General features: G+C 31.0%; 3 protein-coding genes and 1 non-coding gene across 9 annotated transcripts in view; 2 read left to right on the top strand and 2 right to left on the bottom strand.

Annotated features, from left to right (window-relative positions):
• NLG-5 (neuroligin 5) overlaps positions 1 to 18,759 on the top strand; it is a 223,498-nt gene extending 204,739 nt beyond the window's left edge. For 4 of the 6 annotated variants that reach the window (XM_016913850.2, XM_006561563.3, XM_006561564.3 and 1 more), the window contains 8 exons: positions 564 to 716; positions 2,577 to 2,777; positions 12,350 to 12,542; positions 13,950 to 14,394; positions 14,729 to 14,761; positions 16,771 to 17,044; positions 17,178 to 17,324; positions 17,487 to 18,759. In XM_016913850.2, the coding sequence (XP_016769339.1) occupies positions 564 to 716; positions 2,577 to 2,777; positions 12,350 to 12,542; positions 13,950 to 14,394; positions 14,729 to 14,761; positions 16,771 to 17,044; positions 17,178 to 17,324; positions 17,487 to 18,133 (2,093 nt within the window). In that variant the 3' untranslated portion in view covers positions 18,134 to 18,759. 6 annotated transcript variants of the gene reach the window in all.
• Positions 18,760 to 20,387: 1,628 nt separating this feature from the next.
• On the bottom strand, positions 20,388 to 23,184 carry LOC411833 (la protein homolog). Its single transcript, XM_395300.7, has 7 exons — positions 22,858 to 23,184; positions 22,330 to 22,683; positions 22,086 to 22,228; positions 21,919 to 22,003; positions 21,582 to 21,836; positions 21,367 to 21,499; positions 20,388 to 21,147 (listed from the first exon to the last, which is right to left on the bottom strand). Exons 1-7 carry the CDS (start codon positions 23,017 to 23,019, stop codon positions 21,065 to 21,067), a joined length of 1,215 nt encoding a protein of 404 aa, XP_395300.3. The 5' UTR covers positions 23,020 to 23,184; the 3' UTR covers positions 20,388 to 21,064.
• Positions 21,220 to 21,310, bottom strand: LOC113219022. The gene has a single exon (XR_003305378.1). It is a non-coding gene; the product is annotated as a small nucleolar RNA U6-53/MBII-28 (small nucleolar RNA).
• Positions 23,185 to 25,060: 1,876 nt separating the features above from the next.
• LOC411832 (translationally-controlled tumor protein homolog) lies at positions 25,061 to 27,301 on the top strand. The gene is made up of 5 exons (XM_395299.7): positions 25,061 to 25,211; positions 25,735 to 25,805; positions 25,991 to 26,178; positions 26,254 to 26,523; positions 26,836 to 27,301. The coding sequence occupies exons 1-4, from the start codon at positions 25,184 to 25,186 to the stop codon at positions 26,483 to 26,485; spliced, it is 519 nt and encodes a 172-aa protein (XP_395299.2). The 5' UTR covers positions 25,061 to 25,183; the 3' UTR covers positions 26,486 to 26,523; positions 26,836 to 27,301.
• Positions 27,302 to 27,988: the final 687 nt, after the last annotated feature.

Genomic DNA, 27,988 nt, shown 5'->3' on the forward strand with positions numbered 1-27,988 from the left:
AATAAAAATGGAATTGTAACAGAAATTCAGAGGTTGTGTACTTGGAATAAATTATCATCACATTGTTTCGGATACAAAATTACCCTCCTTTCTCTCTCTCTCCTTAACGAATTTATATCTAAGTCGATCATTGTCGTCGATGATGTTTCCTCTTATGAAATGTTATCTCTTATCATTTAATTACACGTTGGTGTATACACGGGTAGAAAGACACTTTCAGGTATTGGCGTTAATGATGAACGACGCGTTTCGAAATAATACCGAGGATCGCAAATGCGAGATAGTTTATTACGATGATGGTGATAAATCACTGTAAGATCGATTGATCGCGATAACGAGGTAACGGCTCGAGTTTCAGGATAAATCGAAATGTTGCGCAACGCGTTAAAGATCCGGATCCTATCTGTTCGATCAAATCCGCTTCTGATTGAATTAAACTGATTATAAAGGGATTTAAAAAAAGAGGAAAAATAGATAACGGATTATTTCTCAAATCATCAGTAAGATTAAACCTTGGAAAGAATGATCTCGAATTCAATGCATCGAAATTGTGAAATTTTCAGGATCTCGTGGACTGGAAGCACCGTACGCAGTCATGGTATACGTCCACGGTGAAAGTTTCGAATGGGGAACAGGAAACATCTACGATGGATCCGTACTGGCCAGTGCCGGCCACGTTATAGTAATCACGCTTAATTATCGCCTTGGAATCTTAGGTTCGTATTATCCTGATCTAAGAAAAATTGATCCAAATCTCGACTGCAGATTTTTTAGATTTCCCCACTCGCATTATTTAACGTTATAATTGCGCCACGTCCAATATCTTTATCGAGGGACACGATTAGAAAGAACAGAAAGAGCTCGTCTTACAGAAATATAACTTAATATAAATTTGCAGGGAACATTCTCGATCGTGGCAATATTAAATATTAAATTTTCGATTGCACATCCACGTCCCGAATAACTAACTAACAAATTTCGCGTGGATAATTTTGGATAGAAGAAAATACAAATAAAAAGAACAGAAAGAGCTCGTCTTATAGAAATATAACTTAATATAAATTTGCAGGGAATTCTCGATCGTGGCAATATTAAATTAATTTTCGATTGCACATCCGCGATGCACTTCCCGAATAACTAACTAACAAATTTCGCGTGGATAATTTTGGATAGAAGAAAATACAAATAAAAAGAACAGAAAGAGCTCGTCTTACAGAAATATAACTTAATATAAATTTGCAGGGAACATTCTCGATCGTGGCAATATTAAATTAATTTTCGATTGCACATCCACGTCCCGAATAACTAACTAACAAATTTCGCGTGGATAATTTTGGATAGAAGAAAATACAAATAAAAAGAACAGAAAGAGCTCGTCTTATAGAAATATAACTTAATATAAATTTGCAGGGGACATTCTCGATCGTGGCAATATTAAATTAATTTTCGATTGCACATCCACGTCCCGAATAACTAACTAATAAATTTCGCGTGGATAATTTTGGATAGAAATACAAGAAGAAAATACAAATAAAAAGAACAGAAAGAGCTCGTCTTATAGAAATATAACTTAATATAAATTTGCAGGGAACATTCTCGATCGTGGCAATATTAAATTAATTTTCGATTGTACATCCGCGATACAACTAACTAACAAATTTCGCGTGGATAATTTTGGATAGAAGAAAATACAAATAAAGCAGGACGAATAATAATTAATCCGAGCCGGATGAATTCTTACCCCTGCAAAAAGCTCGCTCATAATTCATTTGCCGCGTTAAACTCTCCGTCCAACCGGCGTAGCTCCGAGTATCGACGAGGCGCGTTCCCCGCTCGCATTATTTAACGTTATAATTGCGCCACGTCCAGCCATCCTCCCCCGTAAATCCATCCGATGGATTAATATTTTACAGCTCCTTCGCTGTATTCAATTACAACGACGGACGGGTATCTGTAACTGTAGAAACGAACCGATACCGAACCGGTTTCCGCTTTCTCCTCTCCCCCCCGATCCAATGACAACCCGGATATCCGACACGACTTGGCGTGGTCGCGAAATGGACCTCGGTGAAAAAAAAAAAAAATGGATCTCATTTGCGATATGAAACGTATCTTAAACCGAGTATCTGTTTTCCTTTCTCTATCCGATCGATTTATAACGAATCCCGGGGGAAATGGAATGAATGGGGAGGGGGAAATATAAATTGCAAGAGAAAGGGGGAAAAAAATGTATTGATATTAAAGAGGAGATAACGTAAAGGAGTGGAATCGAAGGTAGGAATTGAAGATGATAAATTTAATAAGAATCTAATAAAAGGGGGAGAAAGAAAATGGAAAATAATATTGATAGTATGGTTAAAAAAGGGAGAAGTGGAATAAAGGCGGGGATAAATGGAGAAAATTCAAAGATAATAAGTTTACGATATTAAAAAGGAAAATGGATATGGTAAAAAAGAATGGGTGGAAGAGAAATAAATTTAATGACGTTTAAAAAAAAAGAAATCGAGATTCTTCGAGAGAAAGAAAAGAAAAGGTGGGTGGATTAATGGAATCAAATATGGTTGGCGGTGTTCCAGGTTTCTTGAGAACTCGTCCTTATCCAGACAGAACGCCAGGATCCGGAGGAAATCTGGCGTTGAAGGATATAGCTATGGGGCTGCGTTGGGTGCGCGAGAATATCGCCGCGTTTGGAGGAGATCCGACGAAAATCACGTTGATCGGACACGATACTGGGGCCGCCCTCGTCAACCTTTTACTGCTTGCTCCCTACGGGAAGGGTGAGTCATATGGATTTTTATCTCTTGGTGACGTAATGACAGCGAAAGATGAATATATTTCTGTACGAATGGAAAAAGATTCCATTCGCTCTGATTTAAAACAAAGATTAAAAAATCATCATATTGAATAATTTCAATTTTTCTTATTTTATTAATTGCTACACTAATTTTAGAATGAATAAATAATTATTTAAATTGATTATTTTAATTAAATAATTACAATAACAATTACTAAAATAATACAAGGATTTTATAAAATCAATATTTAAGTCGAAATTAAATAATTGTTTAAATCCATCCTTTTCAAAATATTCTTTAACGACAACAATAATCGCGTTTAAAAAAAAACAATCCCCCAAATGTATCGATCAAAATTTAAATATAACGAGACTGCTTCGCGAAAACCGTGATCTATTTGAGTGGATCATTCGTGAAAAAAGAAAAAAAAAAGCCACTCGAGCCATAGATTTATCATCCTCTCGAAAAGCTTCATTTTTCTTCTTCGTTACGCATGCTAAAAACGCGCAAACACCTATCAAACGATCCAAATCGTGACGCACGCCCATCAGTTTCGAAAAGTACTAACTTACGCCAGTGTTGGATGGACAAATTGGAAGGGAATGGAGGGTCGGCCGCTATGACGAGGGCACATGCACACAATAACAACGGATGAAAATCGATTTGGAATAGCGCAGAAATATCGCGTGTCGGCCGCGATTAGAGGGGATCCTGACCACTCGGACACTCGATTAATCGGTAAGAGATTAGTCGAGCCAATCCGACAATCGAGATAGCGCGAGGCATCTCACGAGGGTGAAAAATAAAAAAAGAGGAGAAGGGGAGGGGAATCGCGCGTATTGATCTCGCGTGAATGGTGACAAATTACAAATGGTTTCATCTCTCGAAAAAAATGTATTTTTTTTATTGGCCACTGCACTAGATCAAACGTTTTTTTTTTTCTTTCTTTCTTTTTCTATCTTTTTTCTTTTTTTTTTTTGATTTTGGTTGAAATTTGGATTTTTTTACAAGTGACTGTGTTTTTATGAGGGAATTGCGAAACATGACTCAGTGTATGGTTAAAGATTTGCAATTTTTCTTTTTTACTTTTTACAGGTTTTGTTATTGGTAAAAAGAAATGTTTGAAAAGTTTGAAGAAAAAGATAATAATAATAAGAGATAAATAAATAATAATAAAAATAAATAGATAATAACGATAATTTGCATTTTCTCAATTTATAGTTTAATTCAATGTTGATTTGAACGATCGTTGAAGAATTTGTTTAATTATAAAATTAGGTTAGTTGATAAATGAATATTTGGACAGGCGACGATAATTATTTAATAAAATTTATTTTGCTTGTAAAATTATAAGAGATTTCTTTTAAAATGGAGTATGACAGGGGCACTTGGTTCGACTGGTAAGAAAAATACACACGTACCTTCTAAGTGGAAGATAAATATTCGTCGTGTATAATATTATTATATTACGCTTGCAACGCGTAGAGGCACTAATTATATTTTGAAGTTGCACGAAACCGTGAAATAAAGGACACTTTAACCAATGAATAATTTTGGACGAACGTCTCTCGCTTTAATTATTCTCAAAAATATCTTTGATGTTTCTACACGTTCAAGATTCCTATTAATATTGACATAAACTACAAATTATGTTTAAATTATTAAATTAAAAGAATCTTTTCAAAAGATAAAATAATTTGAAATGAAAAATTTTTTTATTTTTAAAAAAAAACTCAATTTTTTTATCTGCAAATCTATTACAGAGGGGCAAAATATTTTTTATATACGTGTCAATGCGTGTCATTTTCCAAAAGAGGAATAAATATTCAAATATTTTACAGAAACGTATATATATATATTCAAACGTTTAAAAATTGGCGGAGCACGTTCAATGGCACCTATCCCGCAACCCATTAAACGTTTCAACGATATACTTTCAGTTCCAACCGCAAAATCGTGAAATTCGAAACCTAGAGATCCATCGAATAGATAGAGATTGCATCGAAGATGCATTTTGTTACAAGTCGATATCCGAATCGGTTTTTCGAGATACCCGAGGTTTTCCCGAAATCGAGCCACGTCGAGTGTTGAATGATCGAAAATTCCGTGACCCAGTTCCGTTCCCATAGAAAATGCGTAACCTCGCTGATAGTACAAAAAAAAAAAAAAAAAGAAAAAAGAATGTCGACTCGATAGCTGTCACTGACCACCGAACACGTGCCTCGCTTGAAACAGAGAGTAAAGAGAAGGACAGCAATAAAAAAAAATAGGAAAAATGATGACTTGCTGACGAATAACTTCGAAAATTTTCGGGAATTTTATCGACTTGAAACAAGAACCGTTTCAAGAAAGAATGCTATTTCTCGTTGTTAAAGAAATAAGAAGAAAAAACAAGATATCTGTATAAGGATTTATTTTGTTTGGAGAGAAGAGTCGGAATATGGATAAAGAATTGTAATTATTTTATCAATCTGCAATACAATTGTTGTATTAAATAGACGATATCATAAAACAGAATTGCTTTTCTCCCAGAGAAATCAGAAATTTGTTTGAGAAACAACAAGAAGCCTCAACTTAATTTAATTTAAAAAATTTTCCAAACCTTAACTCCATTCCTGGTCAAAAAAAAGAAAGAAAGAAGAGAGAATCAAGGAAACTCGAAGCAACGAAAAACAACAAGAGAAAGAAAGGCTTAGAAAAAAAATTCTCACTCGAGATTCTTCCTATCGGAAGAACTAAGAACTATTTGAAATACCAAAAAAAAGAAAAGAAAAAACGAAACGAGTGTTTTTTCGTAACCGCTCGTAATTTCCTCGTAACTTCCGCTTCCTCCAAGTGGAGATGGAGCGCGATGGGCGTCGATGCGAACGAGGGCAGAAGCGTAAAAGTCCTCCTCGTTCGAGTCTCGTTCCTCCACGTTTCCACCATCATCGTCATGGGAGCGCATTCTCGCCACGATTCCGATGCCATGTCGGAAGGCCCTCGTTCCCTTCCTTTCCCTGCTCTCCGAGGGAAGTTGCACGGTATCGAGGTCGAGAAAGAAAATAGAGATGGAAAAGATGAGAACGAGAGAGAGAGAGAGAGAAAAGGGACGGTTGCAAGGACAAGGATGGAAAAGCGGTTCTCGCCGCTTCCTGAACCTTCAGAAACGGAGACAGCGCGTTACCAGGGCTGTAAAGAGCAGGCCGAAGATGTAAACTGTTTGGTAACATTTCCGGTGCAACCGGAACCCTGGAAATGGCCGAGCAACGAGGTTGGGTCCTGTTCAGACAGCCGCAAGCATTCAAACCAACTCTCGCTCCCTCCTCCCTCCTCCCTCCCCCCGTCTGCGTCCTGTCTCCCCGTTTGTTTTATCCCTTCCCGACCGGTGTCTGCCTCCCTGGAACACGAGAACGTTTCGTGTATATATATATATATATATATATATAAACCATGGAGGCCAAAGCCTCTCTCTTTCCGTTTCTCTCCTCTCTTCCCTCCCTCTTCCTCTTCCTCCCTTGGTCGTATAATGGCCGTTTGTGTATCGATGAAGGAATCCGCATTCGTGGAGGAGGAGGGGCTCTGTGCGAGTTTCAAAATAGGAAGACCAGTGAAATTTGAATAACGAGATGTTCCTTTGAAAGGAGGATGTTCTTTTTATCATTGTTGTTTGGATATCCTGTTGTAGGGTAGGGTTTCTTTGATGTGGATTTGGGTTGCGTTTCGGATTTTCTTTTTCTTCTTTTTAATTAGAATTAGAGAGAACGGATCGAAGAGCGGGATATTTTATATTGGTTTTATATATTATTTTTATCCAATGTTCCAAATTTTCGATGAAAACCGATCTTGTGCGATCCAAAACTACGCCTCGATGAAACTTCGAGTTTCTTCGAGTTTCTTCGACTTCGTTGAAAGTAGAGATTCGCGTTTGAAGTGCTTGGCGAAAAAAAAAACTTCCAGCCGAGTTGATATAGGATTTCAGTATTTTTTTTTTTCTCTCCTTTTTTTAAGATTCCATTTCCAACGGCACGATGTATAAACTCGGCTAACCTAACGTTTCTGTCGCACAGATTTCTTTAGCCGATCCGCCCACTGACCGAGCAGTCAGGTCAATTCGAAGAATCGATGCAACCGGCGCACATTGAATCAGCCAATTGCCAGGAACCACGGTCCACCGGTTCCGTGATTACTCGCGAAACCAATCGTTCGTGCGCAGGGAGTGTAGGCGAGAAACAGCTTCTCGAATGAAATGTGTCGATGAAAAAAAGGAAGTAGGGAATGAAGAACTTGCGGTGCAGAACTTATTCCTTTTCTTCTTTTTCTCGCGGAACGAAGAAATTCGATGAGAAAATTCGTAGAAAATAATGAAGAAACGATAAATAAAAAAATAAGGAATTCTCTTTAACGAGAAAATCGTGATTCTAAATGTAAATTTCGCACAAATTATTTTTTTCGATAAATGTTTGATGCAATTGAGACGACACACTCGTTGGAAATTTACATAGACTTTTTATTTTTTATCGAAGGAATTTATTATTAATCTTGGCCATATTGGAGCGATGAGATTGTAGATTTTGAGAGAATAGAATGTTTGGAAACGTAGCAAGCTAATTGGGACGAGCGCAAGATGTAGATTGATGCTGATGGAGATCTTAGCTATTGACCAAGACTGTTTGATCAGCTATCTAAATTTATATTTCGATGAAATTGCTGAAATTATTCTTCTATCTACATTTTATTTATCGCGTTTATTCAAAATATTGGACAATTCGAGAATTCCATCGTTTCTGATATCTCAAATTCGCATTTTATCTTGCGTTTCTTATCGTTCTCGTCCTCGAAGCTATTATAAACCGAGCATCTTGCACGCGTGTCGTTCTATTCGTTTCACGTTGTCTCTCGTCTCGAGTCCTAGGATATCGTTTCGAATCGTTTCCTTCGATCTGAAACTTCTCTGTAAGACCTTTGCTAAATTTCCTATATTCGTGTGAAACACGAGTCACGAACGTGCACTGTTGAATCTTAGTGTGAATCCAATTTTGGTAATTTTGAAAGTTTGAGGATTACTTCGTGATAGGGGTTCGATCGATGATACTCGAGTTATGAAGGAATGATAAATCCCCTCCATGTATTCTTGGATCCATTTGGTCACGAACAGTGAATTCTAGAATTTTAGATATTCTGGAATATCTAGAAAAGTAGGCAAAATGGTAATTCTAATATATTTGAAAAAAATAGATATAAATGAAAGGTGTATTTTCTTTTCTTTTCAAACACACTTTTCTTCTCTCCAATAAAATTGCTAAAAATCGCATATTGTTAAGAAACCACTTTGAAAAAAAAGAAACTTATCACCACCTTATCACTACTTCCTGTTTCGCCTTAATCCTTAATCCTTGCCAAACTTTCTAACGAAAAGTATACAAATTCTAAAAACCTCTTCCATTTCCATCCCCCGCCAATAGCCTCCCTTAAGCTCATTTACATTTTATCCAAAAGAAAATCTCTTTATCTCTTTTTTTCTCTCCCTTTCTCTCCACCGATTAAAAAAATTCTCTTCAAATAAAATCTTACGTTCCTCGCGTAAAAGATGATGGAAACCAAACGTGCAAATTAGAAAAAGAAAAAACTTTTTCTTTTTTTCGAATTGAAGAATATCGATTCCTCGTCTACTAAAAGAGAAAAAGAAACTATATTTCTTCTCCTAGCATAAAATTTTACTGCATTGCTCAAATATAGATCGTCGAGGCTAAACGTGCAAATTGGTAAAAGAAGAAGAAGAAGAAGAAAAGATTTTTCTTTGAAGAGCGGAAATGACAAGATGGGTTATCGAGAAGTGTTAATTAATCGAGGCTGAGGAACGAATCGATAATGGTGCAGAGTGTTCTTCGCTCGAGTTCCAACACTTTGAAATTAACGTTCGTCCCATTATAATTCATGGGCCGGGCTTGCCAACAAGAATCGGTCGTTAAAGTAAGAAGTTCCGATATTTAGGGGTGGCGCGTGATTGAAATAATCGGGCTGATTCTCTCTGTGCGCTTATAGAAAATAGAAGGGGGAGTTTGAATGCTCCATGCTACGAGAAGATTTTTGGGATAGCTCGCCGGGGAAAGTTGAGGCAAGTTTTGAATATTCTATATAGCCTCGAAGGGAATTCGAAGCAGTTTGATATATATAATCCGCAAGATGAGTGGTAATGGAACGTTGCTTGCTTCCAGTATCGTTAAATACCATGTCGATTTAATAATTCTCTGTAATTTGACAAACGTTCTAATATATATTCTTGAGAAACTTTGATAGAAACGAATACGATTTTCAATTATTTTAAATTACTTTAACTTTCTTAATTTTCTCACCAAATGTTTTTTGGACAGAATATTTTCTTTCAAACACTTGGAATTGATTAAAAATTTATCTCGTATATTGCATATATTCAAAAAATTATTATTACGTCCTTCCAGATAGAAAATACAAGGATAAGGAACACTTTCTTAATTTTCTCACCAAATGTTTTTCGACAGAATATTTTCTTTCAAACATTTTTTTCTTTCTTGGAATTGATTAAAAATTTATATTCTTTGGGATGCATATTGCATTACATACGTATTCAAAAAATTATTATTTTCACTTATAGATTACGTCCTTCCAGATAGAAAATACAAGGATAAGGAACACTTTCTTAATTTTCTCACCAAATGTTCTTCGACAGAATATTTTCTTTCAAACATTTTTTTCTTTCTTGGAATTGATTAAAAATTTATATTCTTTGGGATACGTATTCAAAAAATTATTATTTTCACTTATAGATTATGCTCTTTCAGATAGAAAATATAAGGATAAGAAACACTTTCTTAATTTTCTCACCAAATGTTTTTCGACAGAATATTTTCTTTCAAACATTTTTTTCTTTCTTGGAATTGGTTAAAAATTTATATTCTTTGGGATGCATATTGCATTACATACGTATTCAAAAAATTATTATTATTATTTATATTTATTATTATTTTCACTTATAAATTACGTCCTTCCAGATAGAAAATACAAGGATAAGGAATACTTTCTTAATTTTCTCACCAAATGTTTTTCGACAGAATATTTTCTTTCAAACATTTTTTTCTTTCTTGGAATTGGTTAAAAATTTATATTTTTTGGGATGCATATTGCATTACATATATATTCAAAAAATTTATTTATAAATTATGCTCTTCCAGATAAAAAATACAAGGATAAGGAACAAAGAAAAAGAGAAAATATATCAAATCGTAGGTCTGATTTGAAGATTTCACGGATGAATATTAACCTTTCGTGGCACGGTATCAAGTTTTCATCGAAAAGAAGAAGAGTGGCGAACGAACGGTGGATACAGGGGGGGGGAGGAGGAGGAGGAGAGAATATCGGCGTCCTGGCTCCCAGTTGTCTCGTGCAAACATCGGCCTGGCCGAAAATTATAGCGATAGTTGGACGGCGTTAGTCGAGAGTGAGCGGATACAAAATTGTAAAAGGCAAATATTTGGATTCGACGAGGCGGAGGATATTTACATTGGACACGTATTGCATCGTATTTCCCCTCGGCATCCCCCTTGCATCGCCGGGATTAATCCGAATACCCTTCCCTTTGCAACATTTCCGCGTCAAGTCACCGATGCTTTAGAGGTTTTCGATATTCTTTCGGCTCGCCATCTTTACGACCCCGTCAAATCCTCGTGGAACGAAACCGAGACTTTTTTCCTGTCCTTTTTTTTCTATCTTTCATCAAGATTTACTTTTATTTCCTCCTGTCTTTTTCTTTTTTTTTTTCATTTAAGATTAAGCATCATAATACTTAGAGTTGGATGTTTATTAATTTTAAAAGTTTATTTTTATTATTTTTTTTTCTGCAAATTAGAATCTGAAATAACAATATGGTTTAAGAGAATTAATTTTTTATTAATTATTTAAAAATTATGCAAAGTAAGGGATTAGTTTCTTTCATCGTGTTTGATTTAATTAAAGATTAGAAGTTGAGAGGAGGATTGTTTTGTTTAAAATTTAAAATTTACGTTCCTGCAATAAGTTAACGGAATGTTGTGTCGTTGTATTGAAATTGAACGATTGTTTATCGTTTGCAATCCTGTCGAATGGTTTATTATTAAAATGGATATCGAAATATAGGAGGGTACGACGAGGGGAGATTGCAATTAATGCTAACCTAAATAATAATAACGACAATAGATAGTCGTAAGTTAAAATCAATATAATGTTGCGGATGAATAATAGTTATTGCAGTGATAAAATTTACTTTTCGAAAAATATAACAGTATCTAAATAATATAAATACAACAGAAAAAAACTACAATGTAATATTAACACCAACAATATATCAATTCTACATTTAAAAGATCCTATTGTTCCATTGTAATAATTAAATTGCAAATATACAAAATTTAAACGTATAAAAAATTTTCCAAATAATCGCACGATGCATAAAAAGCTGCAAAATATTTAAAATATAATAGAAAAATTTACAAGAATTGGAAGAACAAATCAAATCTCCAATTTCCACTTCTTTAATCGTGTTCGCAAAAATTATATATTTCGCAACTGATAATATCCAACCAACTGTTTGAATATGATTTTTCAAAAAGGTATAAAAACAAGAGCGTCTGCAAGATGATTAAATGTAGGAAGGAGTGGCCCGCTTTAAAACTAATTATTCGTTTTAGCGCGAGATGCAAACTATCTCGTATAAAATATTCCTCTCGTAAAAGGCGCGATAAATTGATGTTCCATTCAGTGTAGGTAGATTACAGTTTTACAGCATGTTCCACCACTGCCATAATTCGTCGCCGCCTGTCGTTTCACTTTCCTTGAATATTTCCTTTTTATTATCGCGTAAATCTCTTTGAGCCATCCTGGATAACGACTTTCCCGTGTTGATGTAATAACTTCGATATATCCGGGCCTCCTTCTCCACCACCGACTTTAATGCGTTCTTTCTTCAAAGATATTATAACCGATATGGCACTCGAGACGATCGAGAAGAACGTTCCTACCTATTTTCGCCGTAATTTATCCTCGTGTTCGTTTCGATGAACTTATTTATATCTGGAATTCTTATATCTGGAATTAGAGCCAATATGTGAAAATAGCAAAACAGTTTGTAGAAAGAAATTTTAGACCGGGGATATATTAGTATCATATGTGGATACAGTAGAAACTAACGATATTGATCAGACACGCCTATCGAATAACACTGAAACGTATCGAATCTTGTTTATTGTAATTATGGGGCGTATAGAATGCATAATATATTGCAAACAAAAGGGTAAAATATAAATATTACAAGTACTATTAATAACAATTACTGTAACGAAGCTCAAAATCGATCGGTTCGTTAATTCTTTCAGTAGTTAAAGTAGACCTATTGATCAGACGTAACTTCTAAATATGGAATTTGTCCTCTTCAAGAAAAATTGTTAATTTTAACAAAATTATATATAATCAAGGTAAATCTTGATTCAGAAGAGCGTGCGTCTTCTTCATCCAATTCAAAATTATTCGATTTTTGAAATAATATATTGGATGAATGATCGCAGGTCTGTTTCATCGCGTCGTGTTATCGAGTGGGTCAGCATTAAGCCCGTGGGCGTCCGTTCACGATCCGAACGACCTACGCTTGAAAGTGGGGGAGCAAATAGGATGTTCGACGGAGAACGACGAAGATATTGCCGATTGTCTACGCGGCGTTCCTCTCCGTGAGCTGATGGCTGTTGAACTGCCGGAAATCCGGTAAGATAGTAACTCTTTACGATCTTGATTCGAGGCTGATCTAACATCCATGAATATCACTCCCCACCCGTAAATTTCATGTAAAACTTCCTCCCTGGATTACCTGGCCGGAATGAAGAAGTTGGAGTGATATTATTGCTTTCTGCACGAAAGGATCCAATAAAATTCGCCTGATTTCCCCTTAAAAACGTCTGATCCTATTTCATACTATTACCATATTTTTATTACGTTTAATGTTGTTTAAGGAATCATAGAACATGTGTTATAAAATTAATGTCGATTGGAACATTTACGTTTCTTGGAAAGAAAAAATTTTAGAATTTTATTATCAACTCTCTATACTTTAACTTTCTTAATCTTCACATTATCCTCTTTTACTTAAACATAAAATTAAGAATTATTTAAAAAATTATCAGATCCATGATATCTTCTATATTTCCTTCGATTTAGAATTTTATTAAAATCAATGTGAACTATCGAAAATTTTTGATTAAATTTCCATAAATACATTTATATATCATCATCACGAGCCAAACGTAATAAAAAATCGGTAAAATTATATATCATTATAATATTTTAGCTAAATTTATCTAAAATTTCAAAAAAATTTATTAAATAAATAAATATCGATAATTCCCAAAATTATCATTTTTAAAGTTAAACTATTTTTTGATAAATTTATCATATCAACAATCATCATCTTATCAAAAATTACAATATCTTCAATAATTTCATTAATTTTAACAATTTATTTAAATAATATTTTTAATAAACCTTCAATTCTACTAATTTATTTAATTTCTTATTCAATTTTTATCTCCATAATAATATTTTCTATATGTTCAATAAATTCATTATTAATTTTAATAACACTAATTTTTCTAAATGGAATATTAATCATATTTTCTTATTTTATTTCATTAATTAATGAACCATTAAAATTTAAAATAAAACCAATTCTTCAAACTTCATTTTTAATCATTATTACAATTAAAATTTATAATAAATTAATAAACAATGAACATCACTCTGATTATTTTAAGAATATTGATTTAATATATTTATACACAGAAATAAATTCAATTTTATTTTTAATAATAATTATTATATTAATTGTTACCTTGATTTTAATAACAAAAATTACCTATATTGAACCTCTTCATAAAATTGATCCACTTATAATATCTTTTCATCCCCAAATCCCACGCTATCGATCCCTGTATCCCAACACTCGAATCAAAATACACATATTTATTTTATCGAGTCAAAACGTCGTAATCGGCAAGCACAGTCAATGCACGCGTCACCATTGTTGGCCTCGCATCTTATTGATCCAAACTCGGCTACGATTTAATTTAAAAACCGCTATGAATCGCCGCCCAATCTAATTCGTCGCCCCGTTTTCAGATTCGTGCCACGGATTGGGCCAGGCTTGCCAGTGGACCAAAACAATCCCGATCCGGGGTTGGACATGGAGAGAGCCAGTGACACGTTCATCAAGGTACCTCTGATCCTCGGTGTATCGACCACGGAGTCGAATCTCGACTTCAACGAGAACGACATACAATACGGTTTCGAGGAGGATCATCGAAATCGAATCTTAAGAACGTTCATCCGGAACGCTTACGTTTACCACTTGAACGAGATATTCTCGGCGGTGAGGAACGAGTACACGGATTGGGACAAGCCTATCTTGCATCCTATTATCATAAGGGACTCGACCATGGAGGCATTGAGCGACGGCCACACCGTTGCTCCTCTCATGAGGATTGCTTTTTATCACGCCAGAAGGGGTGCCAAAACGTACTTTTATCACTTCAGTCATCAGACCAAGGAGAGCGGGATGTTGCAGGTTTGTTGTGAACAACGTTGACATCTTTTTTTAAAGGAGGTTGTGAATGTTTTGTGGAAAATATAAATTCAAATCGCTGGAAAATTCGTGGAGAAATTATAAAAATGATTTTAATTTTCTTTTAAGTTAGGATACAAGTTAGGAAAATGCTAAGAGGAATATTTTAAAGAGTCTTTTTTTTTAACATTAAATTAAGTATCTTTCAAATAGATTATATTTATAACTGAAATGATTGAAATTTATAATATTAGCTTCTTTATATTTATTTCAAAATTTTAATTCAAAAGAAGTATCAATAGAAAAATGAATATGAACGAATCGTGCATGCAATCAGATAACAAGGAATGCACCAAGAGTACAAGAGAACGTGAGTATAAAAAGATTATTTATCTGTATCGCTCGAGATTTTCAGATTTCAATTCTTTACTATTTTAATATTAAATAAGAACATGACAGATGTTGAAAGTAATTTAAAAGAAGGAATCGTCTAACGATTGAAACGCCCGAATAAAATGTCGAAAGTAAACCCTTGCCTCTTTGAATCACTTCCTGATGTAAACTTATTTCTCAGGAAAGTTGTCTTTTTTCCTTCGTGGCAACGATGTTTACACGCATTTCTTTGATTTTTCGCGAAATTTCTTAAGTATACAGCACATTCCCCTTCCACATAACAAAATAAGTAGGTAGTATGGTAATTCTGCATATAGCTTTGTACAAGTTTTCTCTTGCATTGATCAATTAAATGAATTAATAAAAATAATAATAGAATTGAATGGACAAAATAAATCAAAGCAAGAGTCGAGCAAGTAGAATAAATTTATCTACTGATCAAAATAAAAGCAAAATAAAATCCTGGTTAAACAAACAGATTAATATTGTCAGATAGTTCTAATAATAATTGAAGATAAAAATAATTTCCACACTATTTATAATATTACTTAAACATTCATTGTATATTTTCTTTTTCTTTATCAATTTAAAAATAGCTTGAAGAAATTGCTAACTAGAGGATTCAAAACCTTTCTTCTTTTTCAACCTTACTTGGCTGATCAATCAGGGGTATATTCCACTTGCTCGATCGAATGTTTCTAAGGAGATTACGTCAGCGTACGGTCAGGCAAGCAATATAAGATCATACTCGACTGACTAATCAAATCAATGTACGATTGATCATAGGAGATAAATTTAAAAAAAACACATTATATCCACGTTAAATGGATGAAACTGAAAATCCATTGAATTTTTAATCCGTTGTTATTACAATTTTCCTTGTTTCGCGAAATTAAAATAAACCTCTTGAAACGACGAATTTCCCTACTGAATTGTCGAAGGGACATTACCATTTGAAAAATATCATCGCGCCAGATGGTTTAATAAACCGGCCAGGCGGATGGATCGATTTAATAACGCAAACTTTCGAGATTCGACGAGGGCAAGTTTCAGCGCAGCGTCACGCTTAATTTACACGGTTGGAGACTTGCGGGATAACGCGAGGGCCCATCCGCCAAACTCTCGAGGCATTTGATTAGATCAGTAGCTGCTTCATCGTGAAATCATGGCCAGTGGTTAGGGACACGGAGAGGGCAGAGCAGAAAACTTGAAGATAACCAAGATGGAAATCGATGTCGTGAAAAGAGGGAGAATTAAAAAATTTTATGATAGAATTTAATAGAATGGAACTATTTCCTTCCTAATTTTTGTTAAATCTGTCGATTAATTTTATCGAATCTATTCAAATTTATACAAATACAAAATCGAATAAACGATAATTTTAATTTAACTGATGCAGGATGTGATACGCACAACTATACCCGTTTATTTGAAGCGAAGTCAACGACACTATCTAATTTATCTCTCGTAGTCGCGCTATAGGCGAAATGTTGAAAGTGTCAAAAGAGGCAGGAACTTGAAGTTAACAAGTTTAGCCTGCGGGCCACGTTTAATAGCGATTTAGCGCGTTTGCTTGCCACGGTATGACCGACTGTGTACGCACAAAGCAAAATTTAATTGAAAGGAAGTCGAGCCCCGCGCTACTGAAAGGCGGCCTCATTTAATAAGTTCCGGTGTCATGGCTAACTCTTCGTCGCATAGAACGTCGTTACGATTAACGATGCTCTCTATAAATCGTGTTAAAAATATATCTGTAGCCAATACGAGCAAGACGTGTAATAAAATATTCGATTCGACGAAAGTAAAGGTGCATACAAAATAAAAGGAAGATTGAAATTTTTCAATTCTCAAATTCTCTTAGAAAGATTTCTTACTCGAATTTCAATATCTCTCTACACCTCGTTCCTCGTTTGAAAAATCTCTTACGAAGAATCCATCTCTGGATTTTCAAACATTATATTACCGGGCGAAATCATTTTGTTCCAGCGTCTGGGCAGTATTCGTGGCGAGGATATATCGTATATCTTCGGTCTTCCGTTGGTGGGCGGAGGAGCTTTCTTCTCGCGGAATTATTCTCGCCAGGATCAAACCGTCGCCGAAGCCGTTCTCACATTTTTCACGAATTTCGCGAAGACTGGCAATCCGAATGAGCCGCACAAAATCGAGTCAGTGGATTACGGTACGCCGAAGGAAAAAACGCGATATCGTGGCCTTACGTGGGAGCAATACGAGACTGGTACTCAACAATATCTCACAATTGGTAAGTTTCTTCTTCTTCTCATTTTCTTTTTTTTTTTTATTATCTTTTTTGTGTATATATACATGTATTTTTTGAGTGATAGATACATATTATTGATTATTATCGAGTTACATGTTATGATAAATTATTTTAGCTATGAAACCAAAAATGAAGAGCCATTATCGGGGTCATAAAATGGCGGTTTGGCTAAACTTAATACCTCAACTTCATCGACCCGGCGACGATGATGTTTCTATGCGTCACCATCATTTTCGAGAAAGAGGCGATCATTTTTATGCAGGTAAAAAGAAAGATAAAATTTTTATCTCAGATAATGTTGATCTCTGTTCTGTATCGATTACATTAAATTTATAAAATATTATATTCGATTTACATGTTATAAATAATATAACATAATTCAATCAATAGATTAAATTAATTAAGAAATTGTTGAATTTTTTAGGACCAGTTCGAGACGAATGGTACACACCCTTACCCCTCGTAGGAACAACTAAAGCCAGCGCCTCGTCTACAACAGCGTGCAGTACAACTACAGGAGATGACAGTATCACCGAGGATATTACCCCAATCCTGGATGATTCAGAAGACGACGCTGAATTGTTGCAAAGACTGGCTTCTCGTCATTACTATAGCACTACAACAGCTCTGGCAATCACCGTAGGAGTCGGTTGCATTCTGTTGGTGCTCAATATGTTGATATTCGCCGGCATTTACTATCAGAGGGATCGAGACAAAAAAAGGGCAGCCATGGATTGTACACCAAACGGTCAAGAATCTCTACCAATGACTACCAGGTCGTCTATAAAAGCTCCAGACAGTCCCAGACCAGCCCAAGAACCACCACCATCGTACACTACCCTTGCAAGAAGTCCCTCTATACAGGAACATCAACAAATTGTCCAGAGTCAATCGACAGAAGTTGACGAACAATTTAAAAGTGAACAGAAAGCTGGTCACGGGACCAGCAATGCCATTCACAAAGATCCCATTCCTCCAAAACCACCCACAAGAACAACCAGCTCTTTAAGTACTGCTAGTGGCACCAATACCATTAAAAAACGTGTGCAAATACAAGAAATATCCGTATAGCATTAGGGGTTGCCCTTAGAGGGCAACATGAAGAACAAGAAGGTGACTTTCGTTGATTTTGAAGCGAATGGCGAATCCAAGTTTTGAGATGTGAATTAGAAGAAATGTTCAATGACAAAGCTCAAGTTGACAGAAAGAAAATTGTTTTCTTGGATTATAGTGGAAACATCGATAAAAAATTGAAAAACTTTCGGTGTTTTTTTCAACACTTGTTAACGTAAACTCTAAAGGAAAATGAATTCAAAGCGTCATTCAATTCTATGTTAAGTATTCTCTAATTATTCTGATGTGTAAACAGCGATAACTGCCATATGTTATTAAAAAAGACAAAGTGCTTTAAAGGAGGGCTTGAAAGACTATTGTTCCTCGATTATGCACATAGGACTCAAAATATTTAATATTTGAGTACGTTCCTTTATAGAATGTGATATATTTCTTTCAGGAGATATTATCAAAGTCATGTGTTACACAAGGCGATTCATAATGAATTAATTCAATTTAAAATAAGTTCTTTAAAAAAAAAAAAATATTAAATTTGATAACTATAAAAACTGTGTTGTTAACTAACGATGAGATATTTTTCAAATGTTTATTATCGATATTTGTTTTTCTATAAATATATTATTGAACAAATATATCAAACATACACATCTTTTATTTTTACTTATTTTTTTATTATATACTTATGAAAATAAATGGAAATAAATTTTAAAATCTATCTTAACTTATCTTAAACGTGATAGTAAATGATATTATAGAGAAAATATTTTCTTTTTTTTTATTTATCAATTTTATTTAAAAAAAGAAACAAAATTGATAATAAAAATTCACAAGTTAACAATATAACTGTCCTACAATAATGTTCTTTTTTCTCTTAGCTGACATCCAAAATGAATTACATGACCAACATAATTTCTGATATAATTGATAATTCTGATATTAAGCTCACGAAAGATTCCTATCTCCGTTTTTGTGCAACTTAAAAAAATCAGTCTTTTCTATTTCAAATCATGCATAAATTCGCACAGATAATCAATTAAATAACATCTATGTAACATGTATGATTCATAAAGAATATGAAAAAGACGATTAAAAATTAATTCTAAATTTTAAACGACGATAATTTTGCGTAGTTGATATTGTAAATGTGATGATTAATATGATTTTTTTAATCAAAAATAAAATTTGTAGATAAATCCTTTACTAATTTTATTTATTCTTAAATTATTATTCTTATTAGAGAAAAAATAAAAAAACTATTTCTTATTAAAATATTCTCTATTATAAATTTTGTTCTATTTTATCATAGTAAATGATCTAATGAAATATTTAAAGAAAGACGCAGTTATCTCTTCATCATCTTGATATCATTCACAATTAAAAAAATAAAGAAAAAAGTGAAAAAAATTATATTTACGTATTCAATACAATGTAAAAGACCAGTTCTTCGCATTGAAAATTTATGCGAATGCTATGTGAAAGTTTAAGATTTAAATAGTTAAAGAAAACAGATGAAAATTATATACATTTTTAATATAGTTCAGTTTATAAAGAACTCCACGATACTTGCGGAAGCATTGAGTTCTCAATGAAGTTCTTTAGTGAAAATATATGCTCAAAACATAATCGTAAAGATGAAATACGATTTCTTTTAAATTAAATTATACGTAAATCTCTTCGACCAAATAATCTAAGGTGAGATTACGTTCGTGTTTATGCAAATATCGTTCATCTTTACAGAATTTTTCAAATTGAATTTGTTATTACGTATTAAAAAATTATTGAATTGGATTTACAAAAGTTAATATAGTATTACAAAGAGATTTATTTTTTGTTTAAATATTATTTTAAAAATAATATAATTAATATTCATATATAATGATATTTTAATACCATTTCTTACATAAAACATAAAAAAAATTTATTTCTTTGTAATCTTTTCTACAATATAATATTACATATTATTTATAATCATTGTTCTTCCATTAATTAATAAAATTAAATATTGCTAATACTTTGAATATATATTATCCACATAAATTTCATTTTAAAATTATTAATCTTTAAAAATTCATTCTTTAATACACATAATCCAGACTGATTACCGAGACATATTAACGTACAATACATTTACAATCATTCTATTAAGATTGATGTATATGCGAGGAAAAAAATTTTCCCCTCTGAAAAAGGAAAAACATCATGAGCTTTAGCAGATGAAATTTCCATCATCGTGTAAAAAGATAACACTTGTTTAATATAGTCGAATTTATTTAATCGAGTGTATGCATTTTTTGAGGCACATGAAGTAATGAAAGCGTATTGGTATGAATAAGGACATAACATTGTACTTTAGATAGCAATCATACTATGCACGGTGTTGCGTAACTGTACTATCGATTTCGATCATTTTCAATACATAATTTCCCAATAAAAAAATAAAAAGAAAGAATATTCGTCAAATTTTGGAAATGGTACGAATCGTCAGCACATTATGACTATTCCGTTAACGGTTGTGTGAACGGGTTATCAAGCACATAACAGTGAAATTTAAGTAGCAAATTAGTAATAAAAAAACACTTTGTAAATTTCACTGTAAAACAATAAAATGCTGATTTCTAAATACATTTTCATTTCCAATGGAATTATATAATTAATTTTATAATTAATCTTATCCTATAATCGAACGTGTTAAGTTATGCATGGGACTAATGAAATAATGTACAATTTACAAATATAAACAGCGTTGTACTTTTATCCTTATATAAATAATACACACTGTTATTAAGCATAACAAAAAATATGCGCTTAAGGTAAGTAGCTTCCTATCTTTTCATATTTTACACATAAGTGTCCGTATAATAAAAATATGATTAATATACATGTGTATAGAACATTTTTAGTTTTTTCAAATTAAATATCATTTTTTAATTACTCGATAGCAGCCTTTTTATTAGGAACCAGATCATTGTTGTCACTGTTACGCCTTTTTCTTTGACCTCGCGTATTACGACCTACAAATATATAATTTTTATCAATTTAACATATATATAATTTTATTTTAAAATTTAAAAAACATAATTAAAAATATTCAGTTATTTTTGAAGTTTAACTCATCAAGATCCAAAGCATATTAGCATGATCTTTCGGTATTAGCATGGCAAAGCATCATTATAAAGATAATACTATTTTAATTTTAAAATTATTATTTAGCATTATCTTATTATACTGACCTTTCTTGCCTTTCTTTCCTTTATTATATTTTTGCCTTGTATTTACTATTTGTGTTTTTGCTTTTGTGAGATATTTCTCTTCTTCTTCCCCTTCAAGAACGCGACAAGTAACTGTTTTATCTTGAATCAATATCTTATGAAAACAAAAAAAAAAAATCAATAAAATAAGTCGACATGAACTAATATTAAAGTTTAAGGAATAACAAAACACTCACTTGATTATCCGTCATTTTATCAATTATAGTCTTTGCAGTATTTTCTTCCTGCAAACGAACCCATCCTTCCTTATCACCTATTTTAAAATCAACAAATGCAATATTTGCATCTAGTTCACCTAAACGTTCTTTAATATCCTCTCTTGTACATTTTTCAGGTACATCAATAAAGTGAATCACACAACCTTTTGGTAATGAAATATCCTTTTCATTTTCATCCTCTTCACCACTTTCATCATCTTCCTTATCTTTCATCTGAAAATGAGTTATTTTCATATTGTGTTTCTCTCATCTCTAAAATAAATATAATGTAAGAAATAAAATTTTCTATACTAACAGATTCACTTTTCTTTGCCTTCATTTCTGATCGTTTTTGTCTTCTATCTTCTGTTTCTTTAGCTTTTTCTGCACTATAGTCAGCTCTAAAATATTAACATTTTAAATTATATAAATGTATAATTTCATAGAAACTTTAATAAGGATCAAATAGTTTGATTAACTTACGACCACTTTCTAATCAATTCAGTGTCTCCATATTTTATAGATTCTCTAGCCATAAAAGCTTTTGCATCTTCTAGAGTTTTGAATTGTACAAAAATGGAACCCTTGAATTGTAACTTCTTTCCCTTATCTTGATATTTTCTCATCTATCAAATAAAAAAAAATATTTGAAAATCTAAAATCATTTTTTTGCAAGTTTTTTCTTTATCTGAAAATCATTTTTATCATATAAAAGTCGAATACTTACAACAATATTTTCAAATGGTTCATAAGCACTGAAAAATGTTTTAAGTTTTTCAATATTGGTATCTTGTAAAGGAAATCCTTTTACATAAGCAGTCCTAGCTTCTTGTGCTTTTCTATATTCCTCGTTATATATTGGCAAAGGACATTTTGGAGAACGACGAATTTTTTTCTTGTCTTCAGATATTTCCATAAGTTTGCTTAATTCTATAGCTTTTAATATAACATCAGGCTCTTGACTCATAGAGGCTAACATTTTAAAGTTTAGCATAACAGTCATAGGAACCCAACCATCATCCAATTTTGTTTGTTCAATGAGAAATTTATCTCTTTGCATATTCACATCTCCAAAATAAAACTAAAAACACAAAAAATTTTACTTTAGTAACAATATAGCAATTTATATTATTAAATATTATAAATTTTTTCTTTGCGTTCAAGAAATATATAGTGACATATGACTCATACATGAGTCATATTCTTCTAATAATTATTCTTCTAATAATTAATAATTTTATTTATAAAATAATACCTCGATTTGATTTTTTATTTTTTCCAAAAGTTCACTAGATGGTTCATCAGATGTTTGTTTGATAGCATTTTCGTCAGAAACCGGCTTTTCATTCTTAACCTCGTTATCAACAGCATCACTTATTACAGTTTCAGCTTTGTTCTCCTCTTGACCGTTTTCCATTTTTATTGCTTCTTATACAATATACGTTCAATAAGATTTAAGTTTTCAATATTTATTTTTTAAACGTAAAAAGAAATTAGTTTGTTGCTAAGATTGCACTCCAAACAGCATGCCCACAAATGCTTTCTTGGAAACCGGAAGTAAATCTTACAAATAGAAACGATAATTGATCATATGAAATTTGAAAATAGTTATGCAACAAACAATTATAACTTAACAATTTGTTATACAGCATAAAATGAGCTTTTCCTTATATCCTTATTCAAATAATAAATTGAATATATTTAATAAAAATATGAAATATATGATAAATAGGAGAAATGATTATAAGCAATTAATATCAGTATTAGGAATTTTATTTAATTAAAACATATTACTTCGTGAATTATAAATTAAAAATTAGACATAAATATTAATATAATTACACTAAAATATTTGATATACTTTAAACCGGAACTAAAAATAAGGATTTTATCGAAGTTTGTACAATTTTACCATAAACTAAATATAAAAATAGATCTACCATCTACTATCTAATATCTTTTACTTTCTTTCATAAATACCTGTATATTCTTCTTTACCTATATATTGCATGATAAATAAAAATATAGAAATATATATATTTAATATATATGATATATGAAAATATAAATATATATATATAAATTATATATTCATAAAAAAATATTATTTGCTAAATATTAAATATTAAATAATTATCTATTTTAGCATTTAACTAGTAGCGTCATCTCTTTGAAAAATATTCAAAATAATTATAGTCAAATAATGAAAATTAACATATTGTAAATTATATTTCTAAAAATAAACTTATATTTTTTTCAAATTTTTGAATTTAATATTTTTTAAAATAATATTAATAATATATGATTTTGTTAAATATTTAAATATCATTTATGAATGAAATTATTATAAATTAATGAATTCATATGATACTTCATTTATAATCACGCGCTAAAAAGCAAGTATAAACAAGAGAAAATAGTGAAAAAAGGATGGAAATAGATAAAAAATTGTGGCATTAATGCCATTTCTAGATCGTTGCAAATGAAACTATATAAGGAAGTAAACAAGGAAAGAAAATACAGAAAGAAAGATAGAAATAAAATAAAAATTAACCATTAGCACCATCTCTTGAGTATTAAAATTTTTAATTTTAAATTAGGCTAAAATAAAAAAAAAGCTAGATATATTTAAAATAAAATTGGAACTTAGCGCCATTTTTCGAAATTAGAAATCTTTCCAAAATTACTCGTAAGATGGTACTGACAATCAATTCTTATACACGTAAAATTTTTCTATAAATTTCAAGGCAAAAATTTGTATTTAAATTTCGAATTAGTAATATAAATAAAAAATAAATATAAATAAATATAAGTATAAATAAAAATATAATTGGACAGAAAATGGTATGTGATTTTTTTTATAAATTTTTGTTCAAATTTCGACTTTACATTAGAAGAATATAATTGAATAAAAGAGAGCATGTAAAATTCCAATAAGAAAAATTTTTCATACTTTTCAATCAAATTTTATATATTTATCTTTTACATTCTTTATTATAATTATTATTTTTTTGCGTTTTATATCATTTTTTCTTAATTCTAGAGATATTTTTATAATAAGAGTTGTCACGCAATATTAAATGTTTTTGAATATTTTTCAACCAAGTTTATTTTTTATAAAATACATAAAAAAATATTTTAAATAAAAATTAAAGTTTCAAATGACATATATTTTATGACTATTAAATTCATAAAACATATAGATATATAAGGAAAGATTAATTTTATTCTTTTAAATAGAATCATATTTTTTAATATATAAGTCAATACATTTCGGCATTCTCTCTAATATCTCATAGTGAAAATCATATCATGAAAATCGAAAAATTATTAATAAGAAATAATTAAATATCTTCTAAAATAATAATTTTTGTTGCAAATAATTTAGTATTTTTTATAAAAAATATTGTTACATATATAAAATTCCATGAGGTAGTAGATCTATTTTATACATTGTTTGTGATGGTGTGCAGCGACGCTGGCTCAAGCTTCGAGTACTGCGCTCCCTTCCGGTTCGCTCTTTTCGGGTGACTGAGTCTTATTTAGTTTAGCTGTAATTAAATCTTTCTCCATCTTCCACCATGAAGATCTACAAAGATATTTTCACCGGTATGTGAATTCAAAGTATCTTTAAATAACATACATTACGAATATTTTTCAAATTATTTGTTATATAGAAAAATAAATTATTATACTTGATCAAAGATGGATTTACAGTGACGTTTCTATCACGAGGGTCAAAATTTCTTCAGTAATAATTGCAAACTGTATTTTGGTTACAGTTTTCAATATATAAATCTATAAATATATAATGAAACATATTTTTAAAATTATTTATTGTTATAAAATTATTGAAGTATCACTTGAATATTTAATATTCTAATTTATAACCTCTCCATATGTTCGAAATGACTCATTTCAATACAAATTAAATATTTCAAGTAATTGATATTTCACAAATATTTTAAAGAAAAATTTTAATTTTGGATCAGTTTTTTACTATAATAAAGACATTTTTTATTACTATTTTCTATGAAATTTATATGATTCAATTTTATAAAATAATATATGCATTACATAATTTATTTTATTATATTAAATTTTATATTTTAATTCAATTTTTATATTATAGGTGATGAGATGTTCTCAGATACTTACAAAATAAAATTGGTTGATGATGTTCTATATGAAGTATATGGCAAGGTATATATTCTTTTAGTCTTATTTTAACATTCATATATTTATATTTAGCTAGTAACCTGAATTTACCATATATTTAGCAATCTAAATTTATTTTATATTTAAGTTTAACTTATATTTGATTAACATTTTAAATAATTTAACAATAACATTTATATTATTAATTTCTTTTTTATTTTTATAATTAGGTAATTACTCGTAAATCAGGTGACATAGAAATTGCTGGTTTTAACCCATCTGCTGAAGAAGCTGATGAAGGAACAGATGAATCTGTAGAATCTGGTGTTGATATAGTTATGAATCATAGACTTCAAGAAACTTTTGCATTTGGTGATAAAAAATCTTATACTTTATATTTAAAAGATTACATGAAAAAGTAAGTATTGATTTTTTATTCTATTATAATTTAGATTTTTATTAAATAATAATATTTTTAATTTAATTTTTGTAGATTGGTAGCAAAGTTGGAAGAACAAGCTCCTGATCAAGTAGAAGTTTTTAAAAAAAACACAAATAAAGTAATGAAAGACATATTAAGTCGTTTTAATGACTTACAATTTTTCACTGGTGAATCTATGGACATTGATGGTATTGTTGCGTTATTAGAATATCGCGAGATTGACGATGAATCCGTGCCTGTTCTCATGTTATTCAAGCATGGTCTTGAGGAACAAAAGTTCTAAATAATTTTAGGTATACAACAAATTGTGGAAAAAATATTGTGAGTTTTACATTTATTACTTCTATTTTATTAATATCAATATGCCTATAGTGTATATGAAATTATGTTAATAATATTTAGATATAGATTAGAATTAAATGCATACATGTTAATTCATGCCTTATATTTTAATCGTTTGTATTGGGCATTGCACAAACATGTAAAAAAAAAATGGTGATCAGATTCCCGCTGTGATACGCTTTTTCGGCATAGCGTCTATTATAGCCAGATATTAATTTGTATATAATTATATATATAAATTTATAGTTAAAAATCGATAGAATAAAAATTAATATTTATATATTTTTGCAGATAAACTCAAATCAAGACTGTACACAATGCTGAAAAGCTTGTGAAATTTAGTTAATGGAAAACACGATTTTACTTCCAATCTTATTCTATAACGCAGTTAACTTATTTTTTTTTAAACAACAATCGATGCCAGTCTCAATGGAACTAATAATTGTAAATATATAACTTAACTGAAGGGAGGATATTACGAAGCACATTATCCCTTCAATTATATTATCTGTATCTGATTTCGCTGTAGTGTTTATAACATTAATTTTTTACTTTTTTTTATTGGTCACTTATTAGAGAATTTAATTTATAATTCGAAAATGGAAGATGGGGAAAGAAGTTTGCAGCGATAAAAATATCAAAATATACATCTAATTATTGTTAACATCAAAAAATGTCTGTGGGTAACAATTACATCTGAAACATACTCTGTATAATGTCCATCAAGAATAAAAAGGTGTTTTCATAATTATGCTTACGAGTCGTGTTCTTATTTTGATATAATTGTGTATTTTAATAAATTGTTTTAATTGAGTTTTATAATAATGAAAGTACACAATAAATCAAACAACCATTTTGCTTCATAAAAATATTATATTTAGACAAGTCAGAATAGACGATTTATCTCTTGGCGCAAGACGGTATATTATATTTTTTTTACTAAAGAATTGTTATTAGCCATACTGTTTTACATTCTATATATGACTTCTTCACATTTCTTCCATTAACAATTTCGCTCTCGCACTGTCGCATTCTCTCTTATACTCTTTGTTCTCTATATTTATATCATCATCATTATCATATTTATTACACATATTCTTTTATGAATATATTACTCTCGTTCGTTATAAAACAATTACCGATCCAATATAGAATCTTTCGTATTCCAAATATGTTTTCATGTGTCATTACCTGAAAAAATGTTATATTTTTACGCATATGAAAGCGTATTTTAATTTTAATAATATAATAATAATTCATATGTATGTACGTATGTATACAGCCACAAATGTATACATATACATATACATACAAATAAATGAAGGATCAAAAGATATGCGAATTAGTTATCGCTTCGAAAAATGACATTTACAGCTTAAAGATAGTAAATTGAACTTTAAAAATGTACGTACATACAATATATATTTATGTAGGTACATATTCG

Source organism: Apis mellifera, linkage group LG9, assembly GCF_003254395.2.
Source record: "Apis mellifera strain DH4 linkage group LG9, Amel_HAv3.1, whole genome shotgun sequence".
Taxonomy (NCBI): Eukaryota; Metazoa; Arthropoda; class Insecta; order Hymenoptera; family Apidae; genus Apis; species Apis mellifera.